The sequence below is a fragment of the Mustela lutreola genome, chromosome 2, assembly GCF_030435805.1.
Source record: "Mustela lutreola isolate mMusLut2 chromosome 2, mMusLut2.pri, whole genome shotgun sequence".
In the NCBI taxonomy this organism is placed as follows: Eukaryota; Metazoa; Chordata; class Mammalia; order Carnivora; family Mustelidae; genus Mustela; species Mustela lutreola.
In genome coordinates, this window is record NC_081291.1 from 130692522 (window position 1) to 130711106 (window position 18585).

The window sequence follows — 18585 nt, forward strand, 5'->3', positions numbered from 1 at the left end:
GTCCTTCCCAGAAAACAAATGTGAAGATGCCCATGAGCAGACAGTCTGAGGGTCAAAGGGTCAAAGTTGGCTGTGCTTTATCTCTCTCTAAATTGGAAGAAGGGCTCATTATACCCCTGGGATCACATGAGGCCGCCCTCCCCCTCCTGCCCCAACAGTCACACCCTGCATTTTTATTGAGTTGCTCTTCTCATTTGGATTCACTTCCCTCTAGGTCAGTTGCTACCCATGATGCAAAATCTCGAAGTCCTTGACCTTTCCCTTAACAGAAATATCGGTGCCAGTCTGAACAGTATTGCTCAGGGATTACGAAGTACCTCAAATCTGAAAGTACTGAAGTTGCACTCATGTGGGCTATCACAAGAGGGTGTCAAACTGCTGGGTGAGTTAGCAATGACTGGGATTTTTCTGTACATACGTAATTTTAGTTTATATTTAATTTTTTTAAGTTGTTAGGAAATTCAACTAAATATACACAGAGGTTATGTTGGGGCAGGAGATTATAGGTAATTTAAATCTTCTTTGTTTTATTCTTTTCTAACTCTTTTACAATAAGCATATACTTTCATGAGTCTAAAGATAACCTCTTAAGATGGCTGACTCTGAAAAGGCCAGGATATTCCGGGTTTGGGAGAGACACTGGGCAAAAGAAAAGTTATGTGCTAAGAAAGTTCTCCATTTTTCTCTTTTGAAAATGTCAACATTATTTTATGCTCGGTAGTAGGAAGGAATTGGTACTGATAAAAAGAAAGCTTCAGTGGCATCTGTAGGGAGAACATGACATGAAATTTTGTGTTCCCCTTCGACTTACAGAGCCTATAATATCCTTTTCACTGGCAGTTTGAATAAGTCTAAAATTCTGTGAAATGCCAATGCGCCAGTGTAGGAGGACGAGAATGAGCCATTGGAGGGTTCCACTGAAGCCATTGGCAGTCAACGCAGATCACGGGGTGTTGGTTGGGGGGGGGTGTGTTTGAAGCCACTGTCAAGTCCAGAGAGGGCCAGATGGTAGGAAGTCTAAAGTTCTTCCCTCATTTTGTCTTTTCTCAACCTGGTGTATTTTCACCATCTCCCTTCTATACACCTGCCCCCTTGCCTGCCCTACACCTGCCTTCCACCTTCTAGCCTGTCAGAATGGGACTTTTGATTTTCTCTTTTAGATGCTGCTTTTAGGTACTTGGGTGGACTGAGGAAATTAGACCTTTCCTGCAACAGGGATCTGGGTGGAGGTTTTGAAGACTCATCAGCTCTGCTGGCCACGCTGGAGCATCTAGAAGTTTTGGATCTTCACCAGTGCTCTCTCACGGCCAATGACGTGGTGTCTCTGAGTAAGTGTGAACAAGAGAGTCAAGGAAGGACTTTTGGAACCTCAGTATATGTTTGGAACTTGGCAAATTTGAGGTGTCTCCTTAAACTTACTTAAACTTAACAAAAGCACCAAACCATAAAACTTCTTTGAATGCCCCAATATTTTATTATGTGCTCAGTAAATATGAGTGAATCTAAATTCCTCCTATACACGTTTGTAAATGATGGATATGGCACTTGGTGGAGAAAATTTTGAATATGTGTTACTGTTTAGAAATGACTCTGTTAGTTACAAAGTTTGTTTCGAACAGGATGTAGAGAGAAGGCCCAAAAGAGGGCACTGCGGCTTTCTGACTAACAAGTGAAGTTAAGCGGCTTTCTGACCAACAAGTGAAGTTAAGCCCCTTGGATACAATGAAATTACACAAGAATTTAGGGTGGTGCATCACGGGTATACATTATAACTTTAGGTGCCTACACTCTTTCCACTGTAGACATAATCCTGTAATTATAACACATAATATATAAATGCAGTTTCCCATAACAAACAGCGCCAAGCGCAGCCTTGCCATTAAGGGGTTTATTCCATCTGTGGCCACAGTAAACTTCCAAAACACCTCCAGGATCTCATCACCAAGGTCTACCGTCTAGACCTGGACCGGGCTGGTTCAGGCCACTGTTATCTTGTGCCCAGACTACTGCGAGTCCAAGTGGTCTCCCTTTTCCTCCTCTGTCATTCTGACTTTGTTACCTAGCCTTCCCCTCCTCGATTCTACCCCAGCCACTTTTCTGTGCTGACCTCCTGTCCTGGGGCCTTTGTCCTTGCTCTTTCTCCAGATCATGGCCCCTCCTGTGTTGGGAGCCCCTTTTGCGTCTCTCCTTCATTAGGTACAGAGGTCTGGCACAGAGTTGGCACCAGGAAATTCTTGTGGAATATGATCGAATGAATGAATCAATTGAAAACAAGAATAAGGGCACCTGGGTGGCTCAGTTGGTTGAGTGTCTGCCTTCAGCTCAGGTCACAATCCTGGAGTCCTGGGATCAAGTCCCACATTGGGCTCCCTGCTCAGTGGGGGCTCTGCATCTCCTCTCCCCCTGACCTTTCCCCTCTCATGTTCACTTGCTCTCATTCTCTCTCACTCTCTCAAATAAACAAATAAACTAAATCTTTTAAAAACAGCATTTAAAAAAGAAAACAAGAATAAAAAGAATTTTTTAGCTTTCTTTAGTACAATTTGGGAAGGAAAAGACTAAAACAGGTTCTTAGGTCTAACATCTATATTTTAGACCTGCTAAATTACATTTGGGTCTCATGCCTCAATTTGGAAAACAGAGAAAAGTTCAAGGCTTTCATAAAGATTTTTTTTTTTAAGATTTTATTTATTTAGGGGGTGCCTGGGTGGCTCAGTGGGTTAGAGCCTCTGCCTTCGGCTCAGGTCATGATCTCAGGATCCTGGGATCGAGTCCCGCATCAGGCTCTCTGCTCAGCAGGGAGCCTGCTTCCTCCTCTCTCTCTGCCTGCCTCTCTGCCTACTTGTGATCTTTCTCTGTCAAATAATTAAATAAAATCTTTTTAAAAATTTAAAAATTAAAAAAAAAAAGGTTTTATTTTATTTATTTGACAGACAGCGATCACAAGTAGGCAGAAAGGCAGGCAGAGCGAGAGGAAGGGAAGCAGCTCCCCACTGAGCAGGGAGCCCAATGTGGGGCTCAATCCCATGACCCTGAGATCATGACCTGAGGCGAAGGCAGAGGCTTTAACCCACTGAGCCACCCAGGTGCCCCTTTCATAAAGATTTTAAAGAAACAAAACAAATCTGTTTCTGAGCTCCAGGTGGGGCGAATGGGGTATCACCATCCCCTTTCCTTCTGAGCCTCATACCTGGAGGAGATACCCCTGAATTATTAACAGCCAGATTCCAAAGAATGAATTTTCCTTGTTACAGCCAAAATAAATGAATATCACCTCAGGTCTTCTTACTCAGAAGAAGGTTCCAGGGCTAGAGGGACCTCAGTTGTTACCGCAAGCCTAACAGGGGTTCCGCTTCTCTTACCAAATGTGCCGCCACCAGCACAGGTGAACGGCCCTGGAAAGCTAATGATTATAGAAGAACTGTAACAAAGTGCATCGTTCTCCTACTGTCTAATTTGAAAGAGATGGAAATGAAAATACATTCCATTTATATCTTAGGAGGTTAAATAGCTCACCGTTCTTTTATCTGATCATTCTAGATACTCCAAAGGAATAGAATTACAGGTCGTTTAGCCAACAAATTTTGATTCAAATCATCTAGTTGTACGAGGCACTGTGCCATGGGCTAAGGGAAATTCATAGTCCAGGAGCCTCCATCCGGCAGGGACAGGAATCAACCACCCACACAGTGAAGAGGAAGACACTGTGACATCTGTTGGGACCCCACCTGCCTGCCTGCCTTTCCTTCCTATCCTCTTTCCCTCCTTCCACCAACGTCTGTGCCTCCAGTGTTCTAGATTCTTCCGCATACTCTGGGGAGGAAGCAGGGCTACAGACAAGCTCATCTTCACTGAGGGGGGACAGAAAAACACATAAGCAAAAATGAATAGGGTGACATAATAGTGACCAAGGGCTTCGGTAGCTTAGGGGGCCCTGGAAGGCTCTGCGGAGGTGAGGCAGCCCCACAGAGATCCCACCATACTGACATATACCGAGTTATCTCATCTTCCCAGTGACCCTGTGAAGTTCTGTTGTCGTTCTTACTATGGTGGTAACTGAGGTTCAGAGAAGTTAAGTAACTTTCCTAAAATCACACAGTTCTTTAGCCACAGAGGCATAATTAGGACCCAGTTCTGTCTCCAAGGTCTTTGCTCCTAATGTCTAGCCTGGCGAGAGCCCTGCACACTTGGGGAGCGTGGCTGGTGTGCGTGTGCGTAAGGGAGGGAGACTGTGGGACTGTGGGACCCAAATATCCAGCAGACTCTTCATGAGATGGTGCCTAAAACAATGTCACTGCTGACATTTCCACAGCCCAGGTAATCCCTTTACTCTCCAGTCTTCAAGAGTTGGATTTATCTGCCAACAAGAAGATGGGCAGCTCTTCCGAAAACCTCCTCAGCCGGCTCCGATTTTTACCAGCACTGAAGTCCTTACTCATCAACAGCTGTGCTCTGGAGAGTGAGACGTTTACCGCCCTGGGTAAGAGAATTCCCCAGATCCCTGCAAGCATGTGCAGTAACACATGAGAACACATACTCCCTACATGGAACTCTCACGGCAAGCCTTTGCCAGAGGCAAGGCTGTGAATTAATAATTTGTCTTCTTTCAGGAAATGTGTTCTCTTAAAAGTATCTTTCTGAAGGCCAGATGAATGATTCTGGCTGATTCGCAAATTTAACATTTTTAAAAGCTAAAGTGTACGTAGCCAACTCTGGAGGTCCATATCCGTGGTAACTTGGGATTTCACCAAGGTGCCAATATAAACTGGATTGCTGGGAGTCTAATGGGGAAAGTGAGGTAATTCCTGGTGTGTGAGTAATTGATGGCCCAGCACCCACTTTCCAACAGAATTCATTGCCTCTCTAGGAATCTGGGCCTGCTTAAAGGTCATAAATACTGTCCAGCCTAGATCAAGGGTCTACAGAATCTGGAATGTCTGCCTCTTCGGGGGCAAGAATATTGTCTACAAGATAGAGGGAGATACTTTTTTAAGATTTTATTTATTTATATGACACATAGAGAGACAGTGAGAAAGAGGGAACATAGACAGGGGGAGTGGGAGAGGGAGAAGCAGGCTTCCCACAGAGCAGGGATCCTGATGTGAGGCCCGATCCCAGGACCCTGGGATCATGACCCAAACTGAAGGCAGATGCTTAACGACTGAGCCACCCAGGCGCCCCTAGAGGGAGATACTTTGAGGCAAATTCACATGGCATCATTCTGCAGAATCCGCCACCCAGGCAGAGCACTTTGGGCATACATTGCTGGATGGGGGTCCCCAACGCCACCTTTAGGTTCAGTGATTCACTAGGAGGACTCACAGGTTTCAGCCTAGAGTTGGATTCACTGTTGGGATTTATTACAACAGAAGGATACAGGTCAAAATTGGCAAAGGGAGAGGCATGTGGCACAAAGAGGAAACCAAGTACAAGCTTCCAAGAGCCCTCCATCTGTGGAGTCACACAGGACACGCTTCCTTCGCCCACTGGCTTCTGACAACACATGTGAAGTGATGCCTTCCAGGGAAGCTCACTTGAACCTTCCATCTGGGGCTTTTATTGGTTGTTGACCACACAGGCACCCTCTACTGGCACATCTAGGAATTCCAGAGCACAGAAGGAAAGCTGGTGTTCAGCGTAAGTCATAGAATTTGCAGACACACAGGGGAGGCGCAGCGAGCCACTCTTATTAGGTGAGGAAGGGGTGGAACACATCCAACTACAAGTGCCCACACGCCGGCCAGCCTTGCCAGGAAGTCTTTAGTGGGTGGCAGCCTCAGGCCTGGCAGGTTAACTCTTGCTCTGCACACACGCACGGACTAGAGAGCTTACACTGCGGTGCTTCCTGGACAAGGAGGAAAACAGAGTCCTTCTCTCTGGCCCCCAAGGGTTCTATGTCCGTTGACATTTCTAGGAAAATGAATTGTACCATGGACTAAACAGGAGTTACAATTAATGAAATAAACATATTCTAGTAAGAAAATAAGCTATTTATTAATGTCTGTTAACAGAAATGAATGCATGTAATCCACCCCAAATTCTAAGACCTCTACGTTTAGGGCACACTTGCGGCCTTTCAGCCCAGTACTTTGTTCGGCCCACATAGATTTGGTTCTTGCTGTGAACTGTGCCCACCCCTCCCAGCATCGCTCATCTCCTTGTCCCCATGTCTGGATGGGCGAAATAGCAGATCTGGAGTTCTTAACCTGGGTCAGCAAGTCAGTCTAGAGTTGTGCCTGGGGGAGGGGGCTGTGAACTCCTGAAAACTGATTGCAATTATTTTGTGGGGAAATATGTGGTACATTTTCTGGCTTCAAAGCACCTGGGACTAGGCTGCCTAAAATCAAATTCTGGCTCTAGCTCTTGTGACCTGAGATAGTTAACATCTCTGTGTTTCAGTCTCCTTGTCTGTAAAATGTAAAGTGGAATAATAGTACATACTTCATGGGGTTGTAAGAATTAAATGTGTTGGGACACCTGGATGGCTCCGTCAGTTAAGTGGCTGCCTTTGGCTCAGGTCATGATCCTAGGGTCCTAGGATCGAGTCCCGCATCGGGCCCCTAACCCAGCAGGGAACCTGCTTCTCCCTCTGCCTGCTCTGCCTGCTGTTCCCCCTGCTTGTGCTCTCTCTCTCACTCTCTGTTAAATAAATAAATAAAAATCTTTTTAAAAAAATTAAATATGTTGATACATGTAAAGTCCTTGGAAAGGTGCCTGGCATATTGTAAATGCCCGGTGAATGTTAGTTGTTAATATTGTGGGGAGAGAAACTATAAATTTCATTTACAAAGTAAATTAGATCTTACCACTACCCAATTTAAAAAGACACAATGGCAGCCCACAGCACCTCAGTTAAAATCCACATCCTTCACGGTGTCTAAGAGACCCAGGTGATCCGGCCCTAGTACCTCGGGCCACTGGCCCGTCTCCCCCTTACTCCCGGAACCAATTTCAGCTGGTTTCTTTCAGTTCCTTCCTGTCACTGAGCTCTCCCTTGTCTCCAGACCTTCCTGTTCTCTGGATGGAATGCCCCCCACCCCCACTGGCCTCCTTCTCTTTCCTGGGGAGCTCTAACTTCAGATTTCAGCATAAAGGCTCCCTGTTAAGATACCATCTCTTACTAAATGAGGAACCTCTGTATCTTTTTGGCTTAGGTCATGATCTCAGGGTCATGAGATCAAGACCTGTGTCAGGCTCCATCCCGGCGGATTCTCTCTCTCCCTTGCTCTCTGCCCCTCCCCTCCTTACATTCTCATGTTTTCTCCCCCTGGCTTCCCAAAAAAAGAAGTCAAGTAAACATATAATTCTCCACAACACTTTTATTAGAAGAAAAAGTTCCATTTCTTATTGATAGGTCTCTGTACCATGCAGGTGGGAGGGATTTTCTTATTAGATATCATAAAAGGACATATACTTGCTCCTTAGATGCCTGTTATTCTTTAGAAAGAAGAGTGGAATTAAAGTGTAATTAACTATATCTTAGGAATAGTTGTTTGGGTTAATTTCAACATTAGGGGCAGCTGAGAATTAAGCAGAACCTTTTCAACCTCATTTTAAAATCTCTCCCAAATCCACTAGTTCTCTTCCTCGTCTCTGAAACTGCAGGAAGGTCGACACAAACACATTTGGGTGCTTCAGAGTCTGGAGGAGGCTTGGCCCCATTTCTGAGCTTCTGCTGTGACTGAACACAAGAATATGTAAAATGAGGATGTGCTCTGGAAATCTCAACTAGCTGTCCAAATCCTCTGCTGCTTTCTCCTTCCTAGATGGGAACTAAAGGAGAAAAATCCCAGTTGATAGTGAATTTCACTTAATCAAGTCTTACTTTTCTAAATTTCCAACATTTCTCCCAAATAAAAATAGACAGCATAAGTTGTGGTCATGAATTTCGGGCAGAAGACAACAGTTCCTGTAACTTTCTTATCTCAGTTACGTTACTATGCTGCCCCAGGTTCCTCAGTTGCAGAGGAAATCCTAAAGGATTGCTGTTCTGTTATCAATTTTAGCTGAAGCCTCCGCTTACCTCCCTGCTCTGGAAATATTCGACCTCTCTTGGAATAAATGTATTGGTGGCAACCTGAAGCTGCTTCTGGAAACACTGAAGTTCTTAGCGTCCCTTCGCGTGCTGAGACTGAGCAGCTGTGGCTTGGTGACAGAGGACATGGCACTCCTGGGTTGGTATCCACTGGTCCCACGGCAGTCTCAGCCCTTGGAGCCCAGGGCGCCTGCTGCAGGGGAAGGGTGGCAGGGAGCCGGGCCAGGCCTGTGGTGGACCCTCTTTGCCTCTTCCCTTCTTTCTCTTGGACATCTGCTTAGGAGAGAGCTGGTGGAAACCAACAAGGGCCATTCCCAAGCCAGGAAGACAGAGGAGGGCGTTTCACAAAGGGACAGATGGGCATAGACATGGCGGTGGGGCGTTCCAACTTCTGCTCCCTGTCTTCCCCGCACAGGGAGGGGAAGGACTGTCCTGGTCTCTTATTCAAACTTCAGTTCCCTCCAGTCTGCCTTCACAAAGTTTTCCCTGTCCACGTGGTACCTGCACTGTTACTTAATTTTTCCTTTATACTGAGTCTTTAACCTAAATGCTTTCATTTAAACAGGAAACTCATCATCACCATAACTGAAATACAGGAATCACCTCTCATAGACATTAGTACACTGTTGCCAGCTGAAGGCTTTGAATAGAGGTTCATCCTCTCTCTGTTAGAAAAAGGGGAAGAGAGGTCTTTAAGAACATCAATCTGATGATTTCTCCATGTCAATTTAGAAAGATGGAAAGAGAGTTGAATAAGGAATAAGTTTTGCACTGCAGGATTCCAGGGTATATAATATAATACCTTTCCCAAATCTCCCCTAAAATCGCCTCTGTTATGTCCACTTCCCACTGGGAAATAATGAATTGGAGAGTACATCTGTGTCTCTCCTCTACCCTTGTGCCCACATCCCCAGGACCAAGCAGCCATCCGTCCCCAGATCTCTTAAGTGATGAGCACCCCTCCAAAATTTTTTTTTTGTGAATAACAAGTTTTACTATATCTGGTTAGCTATTGCCACTTTCATATTGGATTACTTTAACAAATGGATTACTTGGATTACTTTAACAAATGTTCTTTAAGAAATACTTAATCACTTATAGCTTTTTTTCTTTTATAAATAATAACAGTTTCTCAGAGAAAACTACAAAAATATTTCCATAACTTATGATCCTATTACCCAGATTTTTAAAATATCTAATAAGTATAAAATAGTGAAATATAATAATTAGGATACTTGCATGATTGGAAAATTCAAACAATACAAGTAAGTTAAAATGATGCGTGCGATTTGGTTTAAAATACAGTAATATGATCATCTCAAAAATCATATAGTTATCTCAGACATACAAAAAAAGCATCTGACAAGAGTCAATATCCATATGTGATAAAAACTCCAAGAAAAGTGGGATTGGAGGGAATATACCTCAACATGATAAATGTCATCTATGTCAATCCTACGGCTAACGTCATACTCAATGGTGATAAATGGAGAGTTTTTCTCTGAAGTCAGGAACAAGAGAAGGATGTTCACTCTCGCCACTTTTATTCAACATGGTACTGGAGTCCCAGCCACAGCAGTCAGGGAATAAAAGGCATCCAAATTGGTAAGGAGAAGTAAAGCTTTCTCTATGATGCATGATGACATAAAACTATGTCTAGAAAACCCTAAAGGCTCCCCCACAAACTATTAGAACTGCTAAATGAACTCAGTAAAGCTACAAGATACAAAGTCAATTTGCAGAATTCTGTTGCATTTCTATATCTAATAATAAAGCAACAGAAAGAGAAATTTGAGAAAACAATTTCCAATTGTACCCAAAATAATAAAATACCAAGGAGTAACTTAACCAAGGAGGAGAAAGACCCGTACTCTGAAAACTATAGGAGACTGATCAAAGAAATTGAAGATGACATAAACAAATGAAAAGATACTCCATGCTCATGGACTGGGAGAACAAATATTGTTAAATGTCCATACTATCCAAAGCAATCTACAGATTTAATGTAACCCCTATCAAAATATCAACAGCATTTTTCACAGAACTAGAATAATCCTAAAATGTGTATAGAATTACAGAAGATCCCAAGTAGCCAAAACAATCATGAAGAAGAACACAACTGGAGATATCATAATCCCAGATTTTAAGATACACTACAGAGTTGTAGTAATTTAAACAGTTTGGCCCTGGCACAGATACAGACAGACATATAGATCAATGGAACAGAGCAAAGACCCAGGGCAGGAAAAAAAAAATCTTTGCTTATGTGGTCAAGTAATCTACAACAAAGGAAATAAGAATATACAATGGGGAAAAGGCAGTCTCTCAATAACTGGTGCTGGGAAAGCTGAACAACTACATGCAGAAAAATGAAACTAGACCCACTCTCTAACACCACACACGAAAGCTCAGAATGGATTAGAGACCTAAATGTGAGACCAGGAACCATAAAACTCATGGAAGAAAACATAGGCAGTGATCTTTTTGACACTGACCTTAACAACATTTTTCTAGATATGTCTCCTCAGACAAGGAAAACCAAAGCAAAATTAAACTCTTGGGACTACACAAAATGAAAAACTTTTGCACAATGAAGGAAAACACCAAAAAACATGAAAAGGCAACTTACTGAATGGGAGAAAATATTTGCAAGTGATAGATTCAGTAAGGCATTAATGTCCAAAATATTTAAAGAATTCAAACAATTCCAAAACCAAAAAATCCAATTTAAAGATGCACAGAGGAACCAGAGAGACATTTTTCTGAAGACGACATGCAGATGGTCAACCAGCCACAGGAAAAGATGCTCAGCATCACTAATCATCAGGGGAATGCAAATCAAAACCACAATGAGGGAGGGCCTGGCTGGCTCAGTAAGTAGAGGGACTCTCGATCTTAGGGTTGTATGTTTGAGCACCACATTGCGCATAGAAAATACTTAAAAATAAAATCTTAAAAACCACAACAATATGAATATCAACTTACACCTGTCAGAATGGCTAAAATCAAAAAGACAAGAAATAGAAAGTCTTGGAGAGGATGTGGAGGAAAAGGAACCCTCCTGCATAGTTGATGGAAATGTAAGTTGGTGCAACCACCCTGGAAAACCATATGGAGGTTCCTCAAAAAATTAAGAATAGAAATAGCACACGATCCAGTAATCCTACCATTGGGTTCTTACCCAAAGAAAACAAAAACACTAATTTGAAAATATATACACCCCCTATGTTTATACCAGCATTAATTATAATATCTAAGATATGGAAGCAACCCAAGTGTCCGCAGATGGATAAATGGGTAGAAAAGAGTGGTACACACACACACACACACACACGAATATTACTCAACCATAAAAAAGAATGAGATCTGTTTTTTAAGATACATACATTTTATTTATTTATTTTTAAAGTAAGTTTTATGCCCAACATGGGGCTTGAACTCATGACCCAACAATGGGATCAATGGCTCAACAATCTTGAACTTCTGCAGAGCCTTGTGTTCTACAGACTGAGCCATCCAGATGCCCCAAGCATGAGATCCTCCATTTGCAAGAACATGTTGGACCTAGAGGGTATAATCCTAAGTGAAATAAGTCAGAGAAAGACAAATACTATATGGTTTCCTTTATGTGCAGAATCTCAAATGCAAAACAAATGACAAAAAGCAGACTCTTAAATGCAGAGAACAAACTTATCATTAGTTACCAGAGGAGGTGGAAAATGGGTGAAATAGATCAAGAGAACCAAATGGTATAAAAACTTAATAAGTCATGCAGATGAGAAGTATAGCATAGGGAATGCAGTCAACAATACTACAGGATAAATAAGAAAAATAAAGTACAGTTATATCTTAGAGATATTGTGGGTTTGGTTCAACACTACCACAATAGAGCAAATAATGCAAAAAGTCAAGTCGAGTACATTTTCCGGTTTCCCAATACATACAAAGTTATGTGTACACTATACTGTGGTTTATTAAGCATGCCATACATTATGTCTAAAAAAATAATGTACCTTAGTTAAAAAATACTTTATTGTGGGGTACCTGGGTGGCTCAGTCTGTTCAGTATCTGACTCATGACTTCAGCTCAGGTGATGATGTCAGGGTTATGAGATCGAGCCCCACTGGGCATGGAGCCTGCCTAGGATCATCTCCCTCCCTTTCCCTCTGATCCTACTGCCCCTAAAAAAATACTTGTTTGCTTAAAAGAGCTAACCATCATCTGAGCTTTCAGCAAATCCTACCACAGATCACCGTAACAAATTAGGCAAAAAATTCAAATATTGTGAGAATTACAAAATGTGACATAAAGACACAGAGTGAGCAAATGCTGTTGGAAAAATGGTGCTTGATGCAGAGTTGACCCAAACCTTCATTTTGTTAATTTAATAAAAGCACTATCTGTGAAGCACAGTAAAGTGAAGTACGGTAAAAGGAGGAATGTCAGTACTAAAAAAATAAATAGGTAAACAGAAGGGAAGGATTAGGTGAAACAAGATCGTTGTAATGAAGGTAAGTGTTGAATCTGAATGACAGGGACATGGGAGTTTATGCTCCTATTCAGTCTGTTTTTTTTTTTTTTTTATAAATTTTTTATTTTTTATAAACATATATTTTTATCCCCAGGGGTACAGGTCTGTGAATCACCAGGTTTACACACTTCACAGCACTCACCAAATCACATACCCTCCCCAATGTCCATAATCCAACCCCCTTCTCCCAAACCCCCTCCCCCCGGCAACCCTCAGTTTGTTTTGTGAGATTAAGAGTCACTTATGGTTTGTCTCCCTCCCAATCCCAGCTTGTTTCATTTATTCTTCTTCTACCCACTTAAGCCTCCATGTTGCATCACCACTTCCTCATATCAGGGAGATCATATGATAGTTGTCTTTCTCTGCTTGACTTATTTCGCTAAGCATGATACCCTCTAGTTCCATCCATGTTGTTGCAAATGGCAAGATTTCATTTCTTTTGATGGCTGCATAGTATTCCATTGTGTATATATACCACATCTTCTTGATCCATTCATCTGTTGATGGACATCTAGGTTCTTTCCATAGTTTGGCTATTGTGGACATTGCTGCTATAAACATTCGGGTGCATGTGTCCCTTTGGATCACTACATTTGTATCTTTAGGGTAAATACCCAATAGTGCAATTGCTGGGTCATAGGGCAGTTCTATTTTCAACATTTTGAGGAACCTCCATGCTGTTTTCCAGAGTGGCTGCACCAGTTTGCATTCCCACCAACAGTGTAGGAGGGTCAGTCTGTTTTTTTATACCTTTTAAAATTGCCACAATTACATAATAGAAAAAATTATAAAACAGAAAAGCATGCACATTGTCTCTAACAGTTAGGTCTTGAGAATATGGTGAGTAATGTTGCAGAGAGAGGAAGAGACCCACATCAATACGGACACCCACGAACAGAGTGCGGCTCTCGAATGTATGGAATGCTAAGCTTTCAAATGCACAGTGGACCCAGACCTTGGGCAAGTGAAAACAATGGGGATGGAGCAACCTGCTTGCTCTGGGAGCCAGGACACATGAAGAACTACTGAAAGACCGGGACACACTTACTCCTAAAGGGAGAGAATACGAGGGGAACAGACTGTCGTCCAACACCTCAAGGCTGGTGTGAGGAAGGAGCCAAAGCGTCTGGCTGGCTGCGGAGCGATCAGTGAACATCACCGGAACGCAGAAAGGGACCTGAAGGAGGGGGGGCTTCCTCCTGCTGAGAGCCACCCCACTCCGCAGGGGCAACCGGCAAGGGTGCCTCAGGCAGGAGCTGGCTGGTGACCAGTAGAGAAGCCGGAGAGAGAGTCATTTCTGATCATTGATCCAGAGGCTGAATAAGGATGCCTCCAGGGTGGGTCCCTGCCAACTCTGAGATCCCATGCTACTCATGGGACCTCTGTGGTCCATCACTGCATTTGGCTGGCAAGGGGAAGCACATGCTGGCTGCTCTGGGAAGCTCTCCTATCTCAAGTTACTATCTTGAGTGTTACTCAAGTGTTACACTCTTGTTAACTAAGCTAGTTACTATCTAGTGTTACTATCTTTTCTTAGCTTCATCACAAACTATTATCAAGTGCCATTTTAGGTCGTACTGTGATATGTGCTCTTCAAAGGGAAAACTATTCTATGAATTGGAGGTCCCTAAGGCGACTTAGAAATCACCCATGTGTATTTGGCCATGAAAAGTGCTCAGTTATGGGGCGCCTGGGTGGCTCAGTGGGTTAAAGCCTCTGCCTTCAGCTCAGGTCGTGATCCCAGGGTCCTGGGATCGAGCCCCACATCGGGCTCTCTGCTCAGCAGGGAGCCTGCCTCCCCCTCTCTCTCTGCCTGCCTCTCTGCCTACTTGTGATCTCTGTCTGTCAAATAAATAAATAAAATCTTTAAAAAAAAAAAAAAAAAAAAAAAAAAAAAGTGCTCAGTTAAATATTTGCTGAATGAAGAATGACTGAATGAGCAGTGACCAACTAAACGGTATTAAACAGCAAGATGACAATTTATAAATGGTCCTCAGTTAAGTGAGAGCCATCACTCCTCACATTTAATTAGAGTCTGTAGAAGAGCTGGGACTTTAGTGGAGCCAAGAGCAAGAACTTGACACAAAAGATATTCTTTGGGTTGGGATTTGGAAAGAGAGAGGAAAAAAAAAAACTTTCAAGCTGTACTTGGGATGTACAGAGAACAGATTTGGTATTAACCTGATTTCAGATGCCCCGAATAAAGCTGCTAGCTAAATAACAAATCATTTCTAATCACCAATCATTACTGATCTTGGAACTGGCAAACAGCCACGGGAGACAGTTTTCTTGTATTTTAGCATTTACTGTGACTTTATTTTTCAGCATCGGTAATACATACAGGTCACCTGGCCAAGTTACAGGAGCTCGACCTGAGCTATAATGACGGCATCTGTGATGCAGGATGGGCCATCTTCTGCCAAAACGTGTGGTTCGTCAAAGAGCTGACCGAGTTGGATATTAGCCTTCGGCCGTCAATTTCTCGAGATTGTGGACAATGGTTTGGACACTTGTTAAATGCTATCACCAAACTTTCCGAGATCACGGAGATAGGAATGAGAAGATGGATCCTCCTCCCCTCACAGAAGGAAGAACTAGAACATTTTTACCACGATCACAGACACAACATTCACTTTGACCTCGGTGAGGTTCAGGAAGCTGATTTCCCAAGGCTTAACTAAGCTATAAACCATTATCTGGAGGAGGAAAAGAGCAAGAATGAATCTTAGTGTAATTAAAGGAATATCAGCTTCTGGGCTGTTTAATGGGATTCATGTTAATGAAGGTTTTGTAAATATGTATATGGTAATCTGAGGTAAGTACAACTTTACGTTCCAATGGCAAAGATTATGTGTTTCCATGGAGTTTCATTTATTCTGGATATATAGTTCATAGTTTAGAAGTCCTGCCAAAAATGTTTAGATTCTGGTAATACCTTTCTTCTTGACCTAGAATTTTCTCTGTCTTCTTTTCCCACGTGATAAATATTCTAAATACAAGTGCGTGTGAGTGTGTGTATGTGTAAGTGTGTGCGTGAAATTCTAATGTGAAAGGCACTGGCTATGATAGTTTCATGCTATCTTTACTATTATATGTGTCTTAATGTAATCTATTTGCATTTTTGTCAGAAAGTATACTCTTCCCTGGTTTATTATTTTATGTTCTGGTGCTTTTTATCTCAGATATAAACCATGAACACTAATAATGGTCACAGACACATAAATCTTAGTAAAAAGTGGTCAAAACTTTGAAAACCAGTATCAAAAACACATCTTAATAAAATAAAGTAAAATCTTTTATTGCTAAAATAAAATAACATTAGCTCTGGGTACTTTTTGATAAGGACTATTCTATGTAAAATCTATTTAATTTGTTAAATACAGTTTTTGTCTTGCTCTAAATGATTTTTGAAATTTTTGGTTATTTTTTTGCAGGAGTATGAAACCCATTACACAGCAGAAGTGTTTGTCTGCTTACACACTTCTATTCTGAATCACTCTAAGCAAATTATGCTTGGTTTCTTGTTGCTACACTAGTAACTTATTGCAATTATTGCTTGAAGGACATGTAGAATTTCTTTTTTTGAGATTTTATTTATTTATTTGATGGAGAGAGATCACAAGTAGGCAGAGAGGCAGGCAGAGAAAGAGGAGGAAGCAGGCTCCCCACTGAGCAGAGAGCCCAATGCGGGGCTCGATCCCAGGACCTTGAGATCATGGCCTGAGTCGAAGACAGAGGCTTAACACACTGAGCCATGCAGGCGCCCCCGATATGTAGAATTTGAAATCAGTCAAGGAAGTCATCAGGAACGAGGAGACTTTGGGTGGTATAGATGGGGATGTTTTAGGCAATCATGGTATTCTTCATTTTCTGGGCATTTCTATGAATTCCATGAGCACCTGTGCTCATGTATTTTCATGAACATATGCAAAACCTATGTACAACTAGCCCAAAACCGGAAACAGACCAATATCCTTCAAAGGGTGAATAGTTAGACAAACTATGATACTAGGCGATACCACTCAGCAGTAAATTGATTCATGCAACAATGTGGATGGACTTTGACTTACGCAGAGTAAAAAAGCCAGTAAAAGTAAAAGTAAAAAAGTGTTACATACGGGGCACCTGGGTGGCTCAGTGGGTTAAGCCACTGCCTTCGGCTCAGGTCATGATCTCAGGGTCCTGGGATCGAGTCCCGCATCGGGCTCTCTGCTCAGCAGGGAGCCTGCTTCCCTCTCTCTCTCTCTGCCTGCCTTTCCGACTACTTGTGATTTCTCTCTGTCAAATAAATAAATAAAATCTTTAAAAAAAAAAAAAAGTGTTACATACTATGTGATTCCATTTACATGACATCCTTGAAATAAAACTGTACAGCTGAAAACAGGGTGAGGGATCCAGAGATGGGGTAGACAGTAAGTGTGACTCAAAGTGATGAGGGAGCAGGAGGCTGGCTGAGGACAAAGCAAAAGCTGGTGCCTTGCACCCCCCCCTCATCCGCTCCCCTCCATTTGTGTAGCATTCCTCAGGCACCCCTGACTGCCATAAAATGATAAATAGTTAACTTGCTGAGATCACAATCCTGCAAGACAGGAGTCTCCCTCGGTTTGCAAATGTCCTTGAGATTACAACAACCTTGGTTTGCAAATGTCCTTGAGATTACAACAAAGAAGTTACCTTATCAATAGCCCAATTTCCAAAGACACAGAACTCAGTTCCTCAAGCCCTAATGTCACCCTCCCCTCCATAAAAAACCGAAGGAGGCGGAGGTAGAAGGAAAAGTAAATAAAGTTAAATTTCTTCTAAACCTAAATCTCATTAACAAGGATGCTTGATAGCAGGAATGTAACATTCCACCAGACTTCCAATTGTCTATACTTGATAGCAACTAAGCCTTCAATATCCTGATAGTATTCTTTGCCCCAATAGCCCTTCTGGACACCCCTTTGTCCTCACCTACCCAACTCCTGTGTATATAACCAGCCACTCCTCACAACCCGGGGCAGCAGCTCTTCCTGCCCACGGGTCCTGTCCCCGTGCTTTAATAAACCACCATTTTGCACCAAAGATGTCTTAAGAATTCTTTCTTTAGTCGTCAGCTCCGAACCTCACCCCACCGAACCTGACTTAGGTTCTGGACTTCATCAAAAGGAGTAACACCTGGAGATTTGTGGTGATGACTATGTAAAGCTTACATGTGACATTAACAATACTGAACTACACACACATACACATGCACACACACAAGTTTACCTACAACCCATAGAATCTGAATAAGCTCAGTTTATGGCACCAATATCAGTTTTCTGGTTTTTTTTTTTTTTTTTTTTAGATTATTTATTTATTTGCCAGTGATAGAGGGAGAGAAAGCGAGCAAGCACAGGCAGACAGAGAGGCAGGCAGAGGCAGAGGGAGAAGCAGGCTCCCTGCCGAGCAAGGAGCCCGATGTGGGACTCGATCCCAGGATGCTGGGATCATGACCTGAGCCGAAGGCAGCCGCTTAACCAACTGAGCCACCCAGGCGTCCCGAGTTTTCTGGTTTTGGTATCCTATTAGAGTTATGCAAGATGTCAACACTGAGGGAGGGTGAAGCGTGCATGGACCTCCCTGCCTATTTCTTTGGAACTTCCTGTAAGTCTCTATTTCAAAATTAAAAGTTTTAGGGCTGCCTGGCTGGCTCAGTCCAAAGCATATCCGACTCTTGATCTCGGGGTCATGAGTTTGAGCCCCATGTTGGAGGTGAAGATTACTTAAATAAATAAACTTAAAAAGTTTTTTTAAAGGTAGACAGGATGGTACAATGAGCCTCCATTTACCTATCACATGCATCTACAATTAACAACTTAATGCCAATCCTGTTTCATTGGGATCCCCTACACTGACCTCTCCCTGGTATTATTCTGGGGCAGTTCCCAGGCACCATATCATTTCATCCATAAATATTTCAACAAAGTGAGAACCTTTATTTTTGCACATAGTCATGTTTCTATGAATAATTTTAGTGTGGTAGGCCATCTAATT

General features: G+C 42.5%; 1 protein-coding gene across 1 annotated transcript in view; it reads left to right on the forward strand.

Moving 5' to 3' along the window:
• LRRC31 (leucine rich repeat containing 31) overlaps nucleotides 1-16630 on the forward strand; it is a 30728-nt gene extending 14098 nt beyond the window's left edge. The window contains exons 5-9 of the mRNA XM_059163518.1: nucleotides 215-382; nucleotides 1161-1328; nucleotides 4313-4480; nucleotides 8007-8174; nucleotides 14893-16630. Of these exons, the coding sequence (XP_059019501.1) occupies nucleotides 215-382; nucleotides 1161-1328; nucleotides 4313-4480; nucleotides 8007-8174; nucleotides 14893-15248 (1028 nt within the window). The 3' untranslated portion in view covers nucleotides 15249-16630. The remainder of the gene's footprint in view (nucleotides 1-214; nucleotides 383-1160; nucleotides 1329-4312; nucleotides 4481-8006; nucleotides 8175-14892) is intronic.
• The last annotated feature ends 1955 nt before the right edge of the window (nucleotides 16631-18585 follow it).